At 44.1% G+C, this 16,880-nt stretch overlaps 2 protein-coding genes across 5 annotated transcripts in view; one reads left to right on the top strand and one right to left on the bottom strand.

Moving 5' to 3' along the window:
- Positions 1–7,816, top strand: part of BCCIP (BRCA2 and CDKN1A interacting protein) — a 48,911-nt gene extending 41,095 nt beyond the window's left edge. The window contains exons 6-7 of the mRNA XM_073552773.1: positions 3,529–3,697; positions 7,405–7,816. Coding sequence (XP_073408874.1) covers positions 3,529–3,697; positions 7,405–7,575 — 340 coding nt within the window. The 3' untranslated portion in view covers positions 7,576–7,816. The remainder of the gene's footprint in view (positions 1–3,528; positions 3,698–7,404) is intronic.
- The window catches only part of DHX32 (DEAH-box helicase 32 (putative)), a 98,087-nt gene continuing 88,906 nt past the window's right edge, over positions 7,700–16,880 (bottom strand). For all 4 annotated transcript variants that reach the window (XM_073552761.1, XM_073552760.1, XM_073552763.1 and 1 more), the window contains 4 exons: positions 13,668–13,817; positions 12,393–12,580; positions 10,216–10,397; positions 7,700–8,045 (listed from right to left, as the gene is read on the bottom strand). In XM_073552761.1, coding sequence (XP_073408862.1) covers positions 7,865–8,045; positions 10,216–10,397; positions 12,393–12,580; positions 13,668–13,817 — 701 coding nt within the window. In that variant the 3' untranslated portion in view covers positions 7,700–7,864. The remainder of the gene's footprint in view (positions 8,046–10,215; positions 10,398–12,392; positions 12,581–13,667; positions 13,818–16,880) is intronic.

Below are 16,880 nucleotides of genomic sequence, written 5' to 3'. Positions count from 1 at the left end.
TAATGGTTGCCATGGTGACAATGTAATAATGGGTTGCCATGGCGAAGATGTCATAATGGGTTGCCATGTTGATGTCATAATGGTTGCCATGGTGACTATGATGTCAGAATGGTTGCCATGGTGACAATGTAATAATGGGTTGCCATGGCGAAGATGTCATAATGGGTTGCCATGTTGATGATGATGTCAATGGTTGCCATGGTGACAATGTAATAATGGGTTGCCATGGCGAAGATGTCATAATGGGTTGCCATGTTGATGATGTCAGAATGGTTGCCATGGTGACTATGATGTCAGAATGGTTGCCATGGTGACAATGTAATAATGGGTTGCCATGGCGAAGATGATGTCAGAATGGGTTGCCATGTTGATGATGTCATAATGGTTGCCATGGTGACTATCATAATAGATTGCCATAGTGACGATGATGTCATAAAGGTTGCCATGGTTGAACATTGCTATATACAGAGGGAGATGACATACCGGTATATACAGGGGGGAGATGACATACAGGTATATACTATATACAGGGGGAGATAACATGACATACAGGTATATACTATATAAAGTGGAGATAACATACAGGTACATACTGTATACAGGGGAGATGACATACAGGTATATACTATATACAGGAGATGATATACAAGTATATACTGTATACAGGGGAGATGACATACAGGTATATACTATATGCAGGAGATGACATACAGGTATATACTATATACAGAAGGAGATGACTCACAGATATACATTATATACAGGAGAAGATGGCATACAGCAACACGTATAGTGGGGCAAAAAGTATTTAGTCAGTCAGCAATAGTGCAAGTTCCACCACTTAAAAAGATGAGAGGCGTCTGTAATTTACATCATAGGTAGACCTCAACTATGGGAGACAAACTGAGAAAAAAAAATCCAGAAAATCACATTGTCTGGTTTTTTTTTTTCATTTTATTTGCATATTATGGTGGAAAATAAGTATTTGGTCAGAAACAAGCAATCAAGATTTCTGGCTCTCACAGACCTGTAACTTCTTCTTTAAGAGTCTCCTCTTTCCTCCACTCATTACCTGTAGTAATGGCACCTGTTTAAACTTGTTATCAGTATAAAAAGACACCTGTGCACACCCTCAAACAGTCTGACTCCAAACTCCACTATGGTGAAGACCAAAGAGCTGTCAAAGGACACCAGAAACAAAATTGTAGCCCTGCACCAGGCTGGGAAGACTGAATCTGCAATAGCCAACCAGCTTGGAGTGAAGAAATCAACTGTGGGAGCAATAATTAGAAAATGGAAGACATACAAGACCACTGATAATCTCCCTCGATCTGGTGCTCCACGCAAAATCCCACCCCGTGGGGTCAGAATGATCACAAGAACGGTGAGCAAAAATCCCAGAACCACGCGGGGGGACCTAGTGAATGAACTGCAGAGAGCTGGGACCAATGTAACAAGGCCTACCATAAGTAACACACTACGCCACCATGGACTCAGATCCTGCAGTGCCAGACGTGTTCCACTGCTTAAGAATGTACATGTCCGGGCCCGTCTGAAGTTTGCTAGAGAGCATTTGGATGATCCAGAGGAGTTTTGGGAGAATGTCCTATGGTCTGATGAAACCAAACTGGAACTGTTTGGTAGAAACACAACTTGTCGTGTTTGGAGGAAAAAGAATACTGAGTTGCATCCATCAAACACCATACCTACTGTAAAGCATGGTGGTGGAAACATCATGCTTTGGGGCTGTTTCTCTGCAAAGGGGCCAGGACGACTGATCCGGGTACATGAAAGAATGAATGGGGCCATGTATCGTGAGATTTTGAGTGCAAACCTCCTTCCATCAGCAAGGGCATTGAAGATGAAACGTGGCTGGGTCTTTCAACATGACAATGATCCAAAGCACACCGCCAGGGCAACGAAGCAGTGGCTTCGTAAGAAGCATTTCAAGGTCCTGGAGTGGCCTAGCCAGTCTCCAGATCTCAACCCTATAGAAAACCTTTGGAGGGAGTTGAAAGTCCGTGTTGCCAAGCGAAAAGCCAAAAACATCACTGCTCTAGAGGAGATCTGCATGGAGGAATGGGCCAACATACCAACAACAGTGTGTGGCAACCTTGTGAAGACTTACAGAAAACGTTTGACCTCTGTCATTGCCAACAAAGGATATATCACAAAGTATTGAGATGAAATTTTGTTTCTGACCAAATACTTATTTTCCACCATAATATGCAAATAAAATGAAAAAAAAAAACAGACAATGTGATTTTCTGGATTTTTTTTTCTCAGTTTGTCTCCCATAGTTGAGGTCTACCTATGATGTAAATTACAGACGCCTCTCATCTTTTTAAGTGGTGGAACTTGCACTATTGCTGACTGACTAAATACTTTTTTGCCCCACTGTATATGGGCACGAGACTATGGGATGGAGGATATGTATGATGGGTATATGGGCACGGGACTATGGGATGGAGGATGTGTGATGGGTATATGGGCACGGACTATGGGATGGAGGATGTGTATGACGGGTATATGGGCACGGATTATGGGATGGAGGATATGTATGACTGGTATATGGGCACGGACTATGGGATGGAGGATGTGTATGACGGGTATATGGGCACGGACTATGGGATGGAGGATGTGTGAGGGGTATATGGGCACTGGACTTTGGGATGGAGGATGTGTGAGGGGTATATGGGCACGGACTATGGGATGGAGGATGTGTGAGGGGTATATGGGCACTGGACTATGGGATGGAGGATGTGTGAGGGGTATATGGGCACGGACTATGGGATGGAGGATGTGTATGACGGGTATATGGGCACGGACTATAGGATGGAGGATGTGTGAGGGGTATATGGGCACGGACTATGGGATGGAGGATGTGTATAACGGGTATATGGGCACGGACTATGGGATGGAGGATGTGTGAGGGGTATATGGGCACTGGACTATGGGATGGAGGATATGTATGACGGGTGTATGGGCACTGGACTATGGGATGGTGGATAATCATTATAATTTGCTATAAATGACCACAGTTAGTTACTATGCTCGGGCAATGACGGCCTCTTCAGCTAGTAATATATAAACAGATCATTAAGGGGTTAAACGCAATCACAGCAAAAAAAAGCTGCATCCCTTTAAATCCTCCTGCTGTGTTCTGACCGCTAGTATTTACAGAGCAAATTGGACATTGGCGATTTCTCCGGCAGTCAATTTGCTTTCCTAGGAGCAGTCACTGTGACAAAGCCCCGGTCCTGTTCGCCTCCCTCGTAATGGAGTTGGCGGAGTAACAGCAGTTGGGCTCCATTGATTTCCACTGAAGTTTCTGGGGAAGTTGCGGAGTTTCCCTCCCGGACCTCGTCTCCCCGTTCAGTCGCTTTACGATGAGCAGTAAATATCCCGTTGATACTTTTACGTTCTGCCGTTTCCTCATTTCTCCTCCATACATAATCTTTTGTCGTCCTGTGAATTATGGCTGCCTCCTCAGCCCCTAATTGTTCCCAATTGACCTCCCCTGTACAGGAAAGAACTGGCTGAGGCGCAGCGGACCAACAAGCCCTGCGGGAAATGTTATTACTATCTCATCATAAGCAAAACGTTCACCGAGGCGGCAAAGAAACCCCGAGGGTCCGGAACACAAGGGAAGGAAGAAATGATGTTCGCTAACGCAGAAGAAGAGTTTTTCTACGAGGTAAAACCCGATTGTTCCGGTGTCGGTATACAGTAGTCTGCTGACGGCAGAGATTTTTGGGGGGTTATATCCGTTCTTGGGAAAGCAGCCGGGTGACAACCAATGTTGGCTATTGTCTCTTCCATGCGGTTGTCGGCTTTTTTTAGGGTACATTCCCTGATCCAGCGGACGTCGCCCAGCCGGTATCGTGGCGGTAAAAGATCCAAGAGTTGCACATTTCACCAATAGCTTGGCAAAGGGTTAGAAAAAAATCTTCCTGACATCTGCACCATAAGTTGACAGGTTATGGATTGCAAAACTGCGGCTCTTTGTCAGTGGTTTCCGCTGACATTTTTCCCAGCGCATGCATTAGATTTCTGTACTGTAAAACCCCTCAGGTTTTCTGTAAGCGAACATCGGAAATTACAAGCTCAGCCATACTTGCCTTCCCCTTGCCTCTCTGCCGCGGCCCTGGCTGTAATAAGTGGTCTTGGTAGTATTGACTGCACAGGTTTCACTGCTGCAGCTTGTCAACAAAGATCAGGGCAGCAACGGAGAGGCGGTGCTAAACCCAAGGAAGGAGAATACATCTGTATTTGTTATTTTCTACATCTGCAAAAAATAAAATTTTATCTATGACGAACCTTTAAAAACAAGCTGTCTACAGCCACCACTAGGGGGCGCTTACTGTATATACTTTTTTTTAACCATTGAGTTCTGTGTTAGGCACTGTATGCAGTGAGATCCCTCTAGTGGTATCTGTAGGCAATAACAATCATACAGCTCAGGGAATTAGTCTGCCTTGTTAAGGGGCAGCACCTAGAAAACATGTCCTTCATTTGCCGATTACACGGCATGCTGTTCTGCTGCCTCCATATGTGCTCCTAACCTTAAGATATTAATTAGGACAGAATTTCCAGCTTGTTTTATATTAACAGGGCAAATTTTAATTCAAAGGTTACACCCAAGGAAGGTACCCGACCTGAAGATCCGATAACGTGCCAGAACAGGTTATTGGACCCGTCACATGTTCATTAGGTCTCCTTCCATGCTGCTTAATTAGGTTATAATATGGTCATAAAATACGCTCCACGGAGGCGGCCTCCATGTATAACCCCAGATCCACATACGCCTAATCCACGCTCAATTACATTTAATTAAAAATATATATTTAAACGACCTGCGAGCCCCTCAGTCACGCGCGTCATTAAGCAGCTACATCCAGAGCGCACGGAGACGCGTGTGCCGAGAAATCTGTGACTGATGAACGATCACATGCAAGAGCGGAGAAATGCAGATAACTAGAGGAGCCATCCCAGCACTGACTAGTCCAGATTATCAGACCAAGGAGGGAAAACTATTAAGGCTGTGTGCCCACATAGCGATTTTTTTAAGCGTTTTTGCCGCGATTTTCGGCGCGAAAACGTTTAAAAATCGTGTACAGAACGCCCCCCATGCATTCCTATGGCATTCCGCACATGCTGTGCTAATGCTGCGCTTTTTTCCGCGGCGGAATCGCATCGTGGAAAAAAATCGCAGCATGATCATTCTTTTGTGCGGAATCGCAAAGAATTGCCGCGATTCCGCACCCATAGGAATGCATGAGAATCGCTTACTTCCCGCATGTGGCTATGCCCACCATGCGGGAAGTTAAGCGTCTCATGTGCGGTTGGTACCCACGGTGTGGAGGAGAGGAGACTGTCCTCCAGGCCCTGGGTACCATACCCCTGTAAAAAAAAAGAATAAAAAAATCGGGGTATATTTACCTTCCGGCGTCCCACGCTGCATTCCTGGCCTAGCGTTCCCAGTAATGCCTTGCGGCAAGGCCCTGTAATGACGTAGTCTCACGAGATCGATATAGCAGCGCGAGACCAACGTCATCACAGGTCTCGCAAGGCATTACTGGGAACGCTGTGGCCCGGGAATGCAGCGCGGGACGCCGGAAGGTAAATATACCTGATTTTTTTTTTTTTTTTTTTTTTTAGCATTTTAACATTCTATCTTTTACTATTGATGCCGCATAGGCGGCCTCAATAGTAAAAACCTGGTCACACTTGTCAAACACTATGTTTGACGAGTGTGACCAACCTGTCAATCACTTTCCAAGCGATGCTTCAAATCGCTTGGAAAGTGCTTGAATATCGCACGTGAATATAGCACGCGAAAATCGCGGCAAAATCGCGATCATAATCGCGGAAAAAACCGCGCGATTTCTGGGAAGGAGTCTGATTTTCTGTGTGCGTTTTAACATGCAACGTGGGCACATAGCCTAAAAGTGACGCGACTCATTACTCCATCTGCCCACACATTTGCTCTACAGTGACCGCTATAGGGCAAAAGGAGTATTACAAAAAAATGCAATTCCACAATTGTTTTTTGGGATTTTTATTTACCATTTATCACTATGGTGAAACTGACAAAGCAATATTTTTTTCCAGGTCAGTAACGAGTCCATAGATATCAAACATGTATAGTTTAGTTTTTTTATTGAAGCTGTGAAAAAAAAATAAAAATAAAATTTGTATGAGAAACAAAAGTTTCGCCATTTTCCGAGACCCGAAATGTTCTGATTTTTTGGGGGGATTTGAGACGGAGAGTGGTGGTTTATTTTTTGCACCCCCAGCTGATTTTTTTTTTTTATTGGTACACTATTAGGGTTGATACAATATTCTAATAACTTTTTATTGCATTTAATTACAATGCTGTGACTACCAAAAAAACCCAACCTTAATTCTGGCGTTATATTTGGTGTCACTGCGTTCAAAAATGTCCGATCAAAATGTGTTTGTTTTATTGAGTCAAAATGTGGGTGCTATGAACAGGTTTTTAAAAAAAAAAAAAAAATCCCCCCCCCCACCTTTTTATTTAATGGCCCCTTAGGAGACTTGAAGCTACGATCGCTAAACATGGCGGTGTTTCAGACTCCCGGCTGTTATGACAACCCATCAGTGCCACGCGATCACGAGACGAGCGCACCGATCAATGACGTGCTTCCTGCCTCTGCGTGTTAAATGCCGGTCAGTAATTAATTCAGCAGCATTCAATAGGTTAACAGATCTTGGATACACCCGCTGCTGTTAGAGGCACTTGATGACTGATCAAATCAGCCATAGTTTCTCTTGTCTTACTTCCCAGAGTTGCTCCTGCCATTGTGTGCAATATGACAGACAAAAAAAGTGAGTGGAAAGATTGTTCCAGCACCTATAGTGCTGGCAAAAGCTGACCGAGGCACATTTCACTGAAGAAAAAAAGAAGGCTTTGTATCCACACCAAATCTGGCTTTTTAATAATGTTGGATATGCTTAGTCTCTTCTTGGCAAAAAGATACACTACATTCAGCACCTTCTGGAGTGTTAAATTATTAATGATGAGCGAGTGTACTTGGATAAGGTGTTATCTGAGCATGCTCGTGTCCTAACTGAGGATTTTCGGTGTGCTTGAAAAATATGCTTGCTCATCACTAATAATTATGTAATTGTGCGGTCTAACTATCCTCCTCTTGGATTTATAGAGAAGCTGTAGCTAACTCCATACAAAAAGCAGAGGTGTCACAGAAACCTCAGTTAACCCCTTTATCACTTGGGATATAAGAGACTAGAGCCTAACTCCCATATCAGACAACTCTTGGCCCAGGGATGGTGCAGATTCTGGCGACAGAAGCCGTGTCGTTCTAAAGTCTGTGTTGCACATAAACGTCGTATGCCTCAAAACTTCTTTTCCCTTTGCAGAATGCAACCTTGAAATTCAACTACTCGGTGCAGGGAGAGTGCGACACCCAGTTGTCAGGAAGGTGGTCCTTTGACGACGTGCCCATGAAACCCCTGAGGACGGTCATGTTGGTCCCTGTGGACAGAATGGATTCCATCATGGAGAAGTTCAAGGAATATCTGTCGGCGTAGAAGAGATCTGCTGCCCTCTAGTGGCCGCTGTCCAGATACATTTGTAGTTTTTTTGTATCTGTACATAACCAGCGTTTCGCCGGCTTCTTCTAGGTCCTAGAACACTTGAATAACATTTCAGGAATGGGATTGATATTTTATTACTATTTTGCAATTACAAATAAAGAAGGAAAACAAAATATACAAAAAAGTGAACATTATAACAAATTCACAGTTCATTAAAGTCTCTTTCCAGCTCCTATTGCACTTGTGTGACGCCTTCTTTAATAAGGCAGATGGGGGGGGGGGGTCATTGTATATTACATCTTTGTTCCGGAGTATTCTCTTCTTCGTCGTCCGTTTCTCCATCATCTTTGGGGTCTGGAGAGGAAGGAATAGTAGATGCCGAGTCTAGTGCCTCCTGTAATAGCTCTTTGCTCTCACTAGGGGGCAGGTTGCTGAAATAATATTGTGGCGCCAACTGCATAAACCTACAGAGAAGGAAAAAAAAAAGATATATAGTATTAATCGTGCTGAGGTAATGATGCCATATAGTCTGTGACTCGAAACTTTCATCTTTTCTGCTATCGCCCCTTTCAAAAAGTGGATTTTTCAGATTAATCTGCAGACTTTCTACCCCCGGAGACTTGGAGAGCTGCATTTTACATCAATGAAAAGCTCATTGCTGCTGAATCCTTGGCACAAAAGAATAAAACGGGAGAAAGGGAAAACAAAAAGTGTGGGGGCGGCCGGAGAACATAAAAAAAAAAGCACAGAGGTTTCCGATTACGCGCGCCCCGCCCCGCGCTGAAGAGAGAGATGTCACTTGCTGCAGTAGCAGGCAGGATAATCTGTATTTTATTGAGATCGCAAGACGCGAGGAGCGTTTCATTCCCATCTCCCTCAGTCTCTAAATCCTAGTTTAAACAACAGAGGAAATTAAATGTTATTACGTTTTTATATATAAATGCAGCGGCTGTGAGGGGATAAACCGGTATAGGAAGCACGCGACCTGCAGCGTATGTGCACAAGATCAGACCAACGGGAAAATAACGTTCTGCAGCCCTGAAAATCGGGTATTAAAAAAAAAAAAAAAAGTATATAATTATTTTATACAATTTGCTATATTTTCTTTAAATATAACATATATTTGTAAAAAAATTATATTTTAAGAAAATATAGCAAAAATTGTATACATGCACATATACGGTACTTACACACCATCATAAGAAAACATTTTTCCCCTGATTTTTAAAATTTTTTTATAGTGGAACTTTTTTTAATAAATTTTTTAACATATATATAACCAGTAGATAAAATATTATTTTGGGGTGTGTGTGACATGGCTGGCCACAGATGTGCAGAACATGCTAAACGCCAACACGGACGCCAATGATTCTTATGAATAATGACCATGACGCCATTACTACAGGGCTGGTGGCACTAGAGCATCTGAAACCTGTAGAGGAAAGTAATTTTTTTTTTTTATCTAATATATAAAGCTCAAGTGTGTGTGTGTGTGTGTGTGTGTGTGTGTGTGTCCGGGATAGGCATCTGCACCGTCGCAGCTACAGCCACAAAATTTGGACACAAGAAAACAGATTTGCAAAAATACTCTGCAGTAAAATATATGACAGTAATCAGCAAGTGCTGGATAACAAATACAGGGTATTTAGTCGATACTTTTTTTGCAAAAAAATGTATACCAAGCTGCTTCACCGCGTCAAGGTAACCCGTATCGAAGCAGTCCCTGTCTAATATATTTAAAATCTGAACATGTGAACAGTGTCTAAAATGAACAGGATTCGGACAGGCGCTTCTTAGTATGGGCTTGTGGTTCATTTTAGACACTGTTCAGATTTTAAATACATTAGACAGGGACTGCTTTGATACGGGTTACCTTGACGCGGTGAAGCAGCTTGGTATACATTTTTTTGCAAATCTGTTTTCTTGTTGTGTCTCAGTTAGTGGATGGTGTGAACGTTGTCTTACCGACTTGTTCATATTTGTGCATGTCACATGTGTTTTTAAGCCACAAAATTTGGCACAGTCACACGTCTGGACCCCGAGAGCGTCCTAGGCTATGTTCTGAGGCGAAATTTTAACCCCGTGTGTTCCAATTCACCAAACAATTTTGCCCCTATCTACATAATGGGGAAAAAGTGTATCAAGCCCCGCCCCTCATTATGATGTCATAATGGTTGACTGTGATGGAGGATGTGTGATGGGGTATATGGGCACTAGACTGGGATGGAGGATATGTATGATGGGTATATGGGCACGGGACTATGGAATGGAGGATGTGTATGACTGGTATAAGGGCACTCGACTATGGGATGGAGGATATGTATGATGGGTATATGGGTACGGGCCTATGGGATGGTGGATATGTATGATGGGTATATGGGCACGGGACTATGGGATGGAGGATAATCATAATTTGTTATACCTAACCACAGTTAGTTACTATGCCCGGGCAGGGCCGGGCTCTTCAGCTAGTTATTTTATAAAAACTTCCTGCCTTCCAGCTTTAAAAAAAAAAATAACAATCCCAGACCATCCCTTTTAATATAATTTTTAAAATGATCTCCGGTGATCTTTACATTTTGCCTTAAGAATGTCATTCTATAATAGCGTGAGAGTGTATGATGAGAACCGTACAGATCTGGGGAGATTTCGGAGACGATCCGGATACAGCTTCTATCTGCTACGCTGAATTCATGGAACAGGACCCACTCGGGAACGTTGTGGTTGAGGCAGTAGCCAGAATCCGGATGGAGCTGGCCCACTTGTTTGTGGGTCAGCATGATGTAGTTCCCTAAGCCATCGACATCTCGCGCAATCTAGGGCAAAAAAAATAAAAAGATTTGTATGTGATGCCCTTCATTTGTTTCACATTAAAGTTGTTTTCTTCTAGATTCCTGTAAAGTAAAGGACTTGTTATATCTTATTCAACAGGATGATTGGAGAAACAAGCAGCTTAGCAATTTACCTTTTTTAAAAATAAATTAATTCAATCCTCTCCCTTCTCAAGAATGATTATATTTAATTCCATAGTTTGTTACAGTTCACTGCCACTTTCCTAAGCTAGCAGAGGATTGAAGCTGGCCGGATCATTAGACCCAGATAGCTTTGGTGTGAGGCTGGTTTTACACTTATCGTTGTTTTTTTTGCGGGTTGCTGGTTTTTTTCCCAATAGTATTGGGAAAAAAGGCGTTCCGCAAAACCGGAAGTTGCGGTGCGCCGCAAAAACAAACTTACGTTTGTTTTCGTGGCCCCATTGATTTACAATGGGGGCCGTTTCTGTACGCCGTATAAAAGATCGAGCAAGCTCTATCTTTTATCAGCCGCAGATACGGCCGTACGGCACACGCTACACCGTGGAATTTTTGCGGGCCGATTTAGGGGCCCCGTAGAAATCTATTGGGGCCACAAAAGCACTAAGTGTAAAAGCTGCCTTAGTTACAGAGGTAAAGCCGTCTCTGCTTGTAGCATCAGAGACCAAACAGTTTGGGCCACTGGCCTGAAATGTCAATTATCAGGAGCGCACTTGCCCCCCCGGCAAGCAGGGAGGCTGGGGAGCGCTGCACTCCTGAAGATTGGACTTTCACTTTAAGCTTAAAAAGGGGCTGTCTCGAGATCCTCTTTTGAACACATTTTTAATTTAGGCGATAACCAGTATGGTCTGTGTATGTAGGCCAAAATGGGACCCAAGATATTAGAACATCAGTACATCACCTATAGAAAACTAGGTCTTGGCACAATGCTATGCCCCTTTACCAGGTCCGTCCCAATAACAATGAATATCTGCCTCTTAATGACCAAGTCTGAAAGGGTCTTAAAAGATCGGCTTGTTATTTCTGTTTATGCCACCCTTCTTTGGTGTGAAACAAGCAGTTGAAGGAAAAAAAAACAAAACCACAGAACCTATCTGAATGGATGCTCCAGGTTACCACATTCTTCTGGATAGCAAATGTCTGAAGGCTTTTTATTATTTTCATATGTATGTAATAGAATGCACTTAAAAAAAAATGTAAAAAAAATTGTGTATTTTTTATAGATATTTTGTACATATATTCTTTACATAATTTTTCTCAAAAGGCTCACAATCACAAAAGATCTCTGGGGAACATACTTTTCCTTTTTGCTCATTTTTTCCCCCATTGTAAAACAGGTGTCCATAGAAAATCCAATTTTTGGGAAAACTCCTTATAATGACAATAGTTACTGACAGCTGATCTGGGTCTGGTTGGACTTAGCAACTCTCCAAACGCAGGGCAGAGACCTGGTGATCATGTGATGATCACTAAAAGCACCGGAGGTACATAGCCCCTCACTGAGCGCTGCATAGCCACCAAAAGAAAAGACAAGTAAAAAAACATTTCTAACTACAGTACTTTCCCCGGGTTTTCTGCCTATCAGACGGGGACCTGCTCCTGCTGGATTTCAGAAACCTTTTGCTTCTAGCATTGTGCAGCAATTTATATAGTGGAAGTTAAAGCTCCTGCTTTATATTTATGGTGCGCTTAGTCATTAGACTGGGACATGAAGTAATTAGCATCAATGGCCCCTAAAGTAGTTCTCTAATACTTTAAATTGATAAGAATCGGTCAACAATATCAGATCGGTGGGGATCCGGCACCCCCACTGATCAGCTGCTATCACCCCAGGCAGCTGGGCCTTTCCGCTCACAATTTACATCAGCCGTTTATCATTGATCGGTGGGGGGCAGGTGTCAGACCCCCAATGGCCTTACATAGATGACCTATCGGAGGAATAGGCCAGGAGTGACAACCCCTTTAATGCTTGACGTGGGACATATTTTTTTTTTTGCTTACTTGCATGAAGTATCCAGACAGCAGAGATTTCTTTATGTTTAAGACATTTTCATCGGATCCAAGAGCTGGTTCGGACACCGGAAGCTCAATTCTCTTCATGATATCCAGCAGCTCCGATCGTATGACACATGCCATCTCCAGCGCCGTGTAATTCAGCAGGTGATCCTGGCACCATCTCTCAATGTCATCTGCTCAAGGGAAAAAGGCAACTGAATAAAAAAAAAGATTCTTACAACCAATTGGCTCCATTGATGCAAAAGTCCCTTTCTAAACCAAAAATCTCCAAACATGGAAGATCTTGGTTGTGGGCACACATGCACTTATTCTTCTCTGCAGCAGAATCTAATTTGCCTCAACTTTCACCCTTTGCAGCAAACCAGGTTGCAAGATATTTCTTTTATTTCAACTGGCCCCTTGCAACGTGCTGTTTTTTCCTGTGGAGGTCCCCATAGTTGGCCACTCACGGTGTCGGGATGGGGTGGAGGGTCCTGGGACTGGTCATCAGCTGTTGACTGTTCATTATTATTTACATTGCCCTTTAAATTTGGATCTCCCATTAGGCTATGTGCACACGCTGCGGATTGGCCTGCGGTTTTGCCCTGCGGTTTATCATCTCTACAATGGAGGAGATGGTAAACCGCAGCAGAATCCGCAGAAAAGTGACATGTCATTTCTTTCTGCGGATTCAAAACCGCAGCTTTTCCGCAGTTAAAAATCTGCAGCATGTGCACAGCAGAATGTAAATCCCAAACGATAACATGCTACTGTACACTGTCTGCAGAACTGCTGCAGTAACCGCAGCAAAAACCGCAGCGTGTGCACATAGCCTTATAGGTAGGATCACCATCTATCGGGAGAATGGAAGTCGCCTGACCATCATTCTGTGCCTTGGGCGGGGTGGGGTTTTTTTTTTTTTTTGGGGGGGGTTTAAAGGCTTGTTTCACGCATCCATATTTTACAGTCAGAGTGTGGTCCGGTAACGGTCTCCTGATCCAAACTCCACAACCTCATGATTTTGGTTAGGAGACCCTTGGTCGATCCATACTCAGTCCATGGAATATGGCTGAAATATATCGGCTTGCTCACACATTCAGGATTTTACATCAGTATCTATAAGCCAAAACCAGGAGTGGAACAATCAGAGGAAAACTATAATAGAAACCCGTTGCCACTTCTGGATTGATCACCCACTCCTGGTTTTGGCTTACAGATACTGATGTAAAATACTGACCAAATACTGAATGTGGCCTTAGAAAGATATTGTATGGCACTCACACTGACTGGTATTGCTGATCTTCATCTGTTCGTACTCTCTGTAGAGGTTTAGAAGAGTGAAGTGATCTCCTGCAGGGTGCAAAAACTTTTTCCTGTTGCTTTGCTTGGTGACATCCGCTTCGGAGACTGAATCCAGGAAACAGTTTGGAGCTTACAATTGAAAAAAAAAAAAAAAATGGTGCAAACTGTTGATGCTATCCACAATCATTAATTTATTGCAGATTTCTTACTGACCACTAAATCTGTCTTGGTTGTTATTTCCGGTTTTTTTTTTGTTTTTTTTTTGTAGCCCTTTAAAGATTAACTGTATAGATTAGGACAGAATAGTAAAAGCAAGTTCTTCTGCTGCAAGCCTAGATAAGGCAGGACAGTGACCGATGAGGTTCTATATGTCACATCACATACTGGAAACTATACTAGTCTATGATACCAGTGCTTCTCACTTAAAATATCATCAAAAAGTTAATTCGTTTCAGTTCTTCAATACAAAAAGTGAATCTCCTATATTCTATAATCTATAGAGTCATTACAGAGTGATCTATTTCACGTGTTTATTTCTGTTAATGTTGATGATTATGGCTTACAGTCAATGAAAACCCAAAAGTCATCATCTCAGTAAATTAGAATACTTTATAACACCAGCTTGAAAAATGATTTTAAAATCTGAAATGTTGTCCTACTGAAATGTATGTTCAGTAAATGCACTCAATACTTGGTCGGGGCTCCTTTTGCATCAATTACTGCATCAATGTGGCGTGGCATGGAGGTGATCAGCCTGTGGCACTGCTGAGGGGTTATGGAAGCCCAGGTTGCTTTGATAGCAGCCTTCAGCTCGGCTGCATTGTTGGGCTGGTGTGTCTCATCTTCCTCCTGACAATACTCCATAGATTCTCTATGGAGTTAAGGTCAGGCGAGTTTGCTGCCAATCAAGCACAGTGATACTGTTGTTTGTAAATCAGGTATTGGTACTTTTGGCAGTGTGGACAGGTGCCAAGTCCTGCTGGAGAATGACATTTCCATCTCCAAAAAGCTTGTCGGCAGAGGGAAGCATGAAGAGCTCTAAAATATCCTGGTAGACGGCTGCGCTGACTTTGGTCTTGATAAAACACAGTGGACCTACACCAGCAGATGACATGGCTCCCCAAACCATCACTGATTGTGGAAACTTCACACTAGACCTCCAGCAGCTTGGATTGTGGCCTCTCCACTCTTCCTCCAGACTCTGGGACCTTGATTTCCAAATGAAATGCAAAAATGTACTTTCCTCTAAAAACAACACCTTGGACCACTGAGCAACAGTCCAGTTATTTTTCTCCTTGGCCCAGGGTAAGACACTTCTGCATGTCTATTGATCATGAGTGGCTGACACAAGGAATGCGACACTTGTAGTCCATGTCCTGGGTCTGTGTCTGGTGGCTCTTAAAGCAATGACTCCAACAGCAGTCCACTCCTTGTGAATCTCCCCCAAATTTTTGAATGGCCTTTTCTTAACAATCCTTCCAAGGCTGCAGTTATCCTGGTTGCTTGTGCACCTTTTTCTACCACACTTTTTCCTTCCACTCAACTTTCCATTAATATTCTTGGATACAGCACTCTGTGAACAGCCAGCTTGTTTAGCAATGACCACTTGTGGCTTATCCTCCTTGTGGAGTGTGTCAGTGACTGCCTTCTGGACATCTGTCAGGTCAGCAGTCTTCCCCATGATTGTGGAGCTACTGAAACAGACTAAGGGACCTTTATAAACACTTAGAATAATCAGAAAACACCTGCAAAGGCTTCCTATTTACTGAGATAATGACTTTTGGGTTTTCATTGGCTGTAAGCCGTAATCATCAACATTATCAGAAATAAATACGTGAAATAGATCACTCTGTGTGTAATGACTCTATAATATATGAGATTCACTTACTCTGTCGCCTCATTGGGGGACACAGAACCATGGGTGTTATGCTGCTGTCCACTAGGAGGCGAGATTATGCATAATCTGAAAAAGATTAACTATGGCTCCTCCTCCGCAGTATACACCCCTGGACGGCGTCAGCCTTCTCCAGTTTTTGCTTAGTGTCGCAAGGAGGCACACCTAAAGGTTTTTTCCATTTTTTTCCGGAAACAGATGAAGAAAAGTGGGTCTCCTAAATGAGACTCCCGGCATGTCTCCTTCCTCGGCCCCCTATTATGGGGTGCCCAGTTGAGGTTGAGATGGCGGTTCCCCATGTCGCTCCTTCCCCAGGCCTGCGGGTGCTGGTTCGAAGTTGAGAACCCCCCTCCTTCCCCAATTCCCTTTGGTCTTGGGTTGAGGTCGAGGTGAGGAAGAAGCCCTCTGACGGTGACAGCAGCACCCTCCCTAATCCCCCTCTGGGGGTATTAGGTTGAGACACCGCAGGTAGGGTCTGTTCCATGGCATCCAGGGACCACAGCTAGTTGCGGGCTCCTGTCGGGGCCGGGGGAGTGCGGACAAGCATAGCACATGCAGACGCAGGGCTCTCTGTGCCCCTGTGTCTGCCGCAGCATTAGTTTACAGCGCCGCAGGGGGACCCATCAAAGGGCCCCGCTTCAGGTTGTGGCCCCACCGCTAGTCTGCCTTTCAATCTGCGCCGGCCTGGAGCCCTTCCTGGGCATAGAACTCTAATTTAGGCAGCGGCTTCGGCCTAGATGAGCTCGCAGCCTCCTCTCCGCCCCCCGGATGACAAATATGACACTGCACAGTGTCACAAAAGGGGCGGATTGAGGCAGAAGGGGCGCGCTTTTACATGGTCCTGCACGCTCTATTTCAGCTCTCCGCCCCCTTCTCCTTCCTCCTCATCTCCTCGGCGGCCATTTTCGCTGCAGCAGACGCTGTCTCATACAGCAGCAGCAACACCAGGAGTCTCTGGGGGGCACAGGACTGTGAGTTGTCGGTGCTGGACCCAGGGGCACACTGGTGGGGTAAGATCACAGCCGGGTTCTCCTTACTCCATATTACCTAGAAGGTTTTTCTTATAGTTTCCCCTGCATAGTCACCCCTGTACAGTCCTCTGCTAGCCAGCCTCTGTGCACTATGCCGGGCTCAAGGAAAAGAACCAGGCAGGACTGTTTTTATGCTTTTTGCACAGCCTGCAAAGCCACTCTCCCCAGTGGCAGCACGTACCCGCACTGCAAGGATTGTATCCTAAATACTGGGTCAGAGCCCCAGGAAGCCCCTATCATCGCTTCAGCGGCCGCTACCACGCCGGA

The sequence above is a fragment of the Dendrobates tinctorius genome, unplaced genomic scaffold (genome assembly GCF_039654945.1).
Source record: "Dendrobates tinctorius isolate UK_male_01 unplaced genomic scaffold, ASM3965494v1 ptg000196l, whole genome shotgun sequence".
Classification (NCBI taxonomy): domain Eukaryota; kingdom Metazoa; phylum Chordata; class Amphibia; order Anura; family Dendrobatidae; genus Dendrobates; species Dendrobates tinctorius.
The sequence above is the reverse complement of the archived record's forward strand: the minus strand, read 5'-3'. Positions and strand labels throughout refer to the sequence as shown.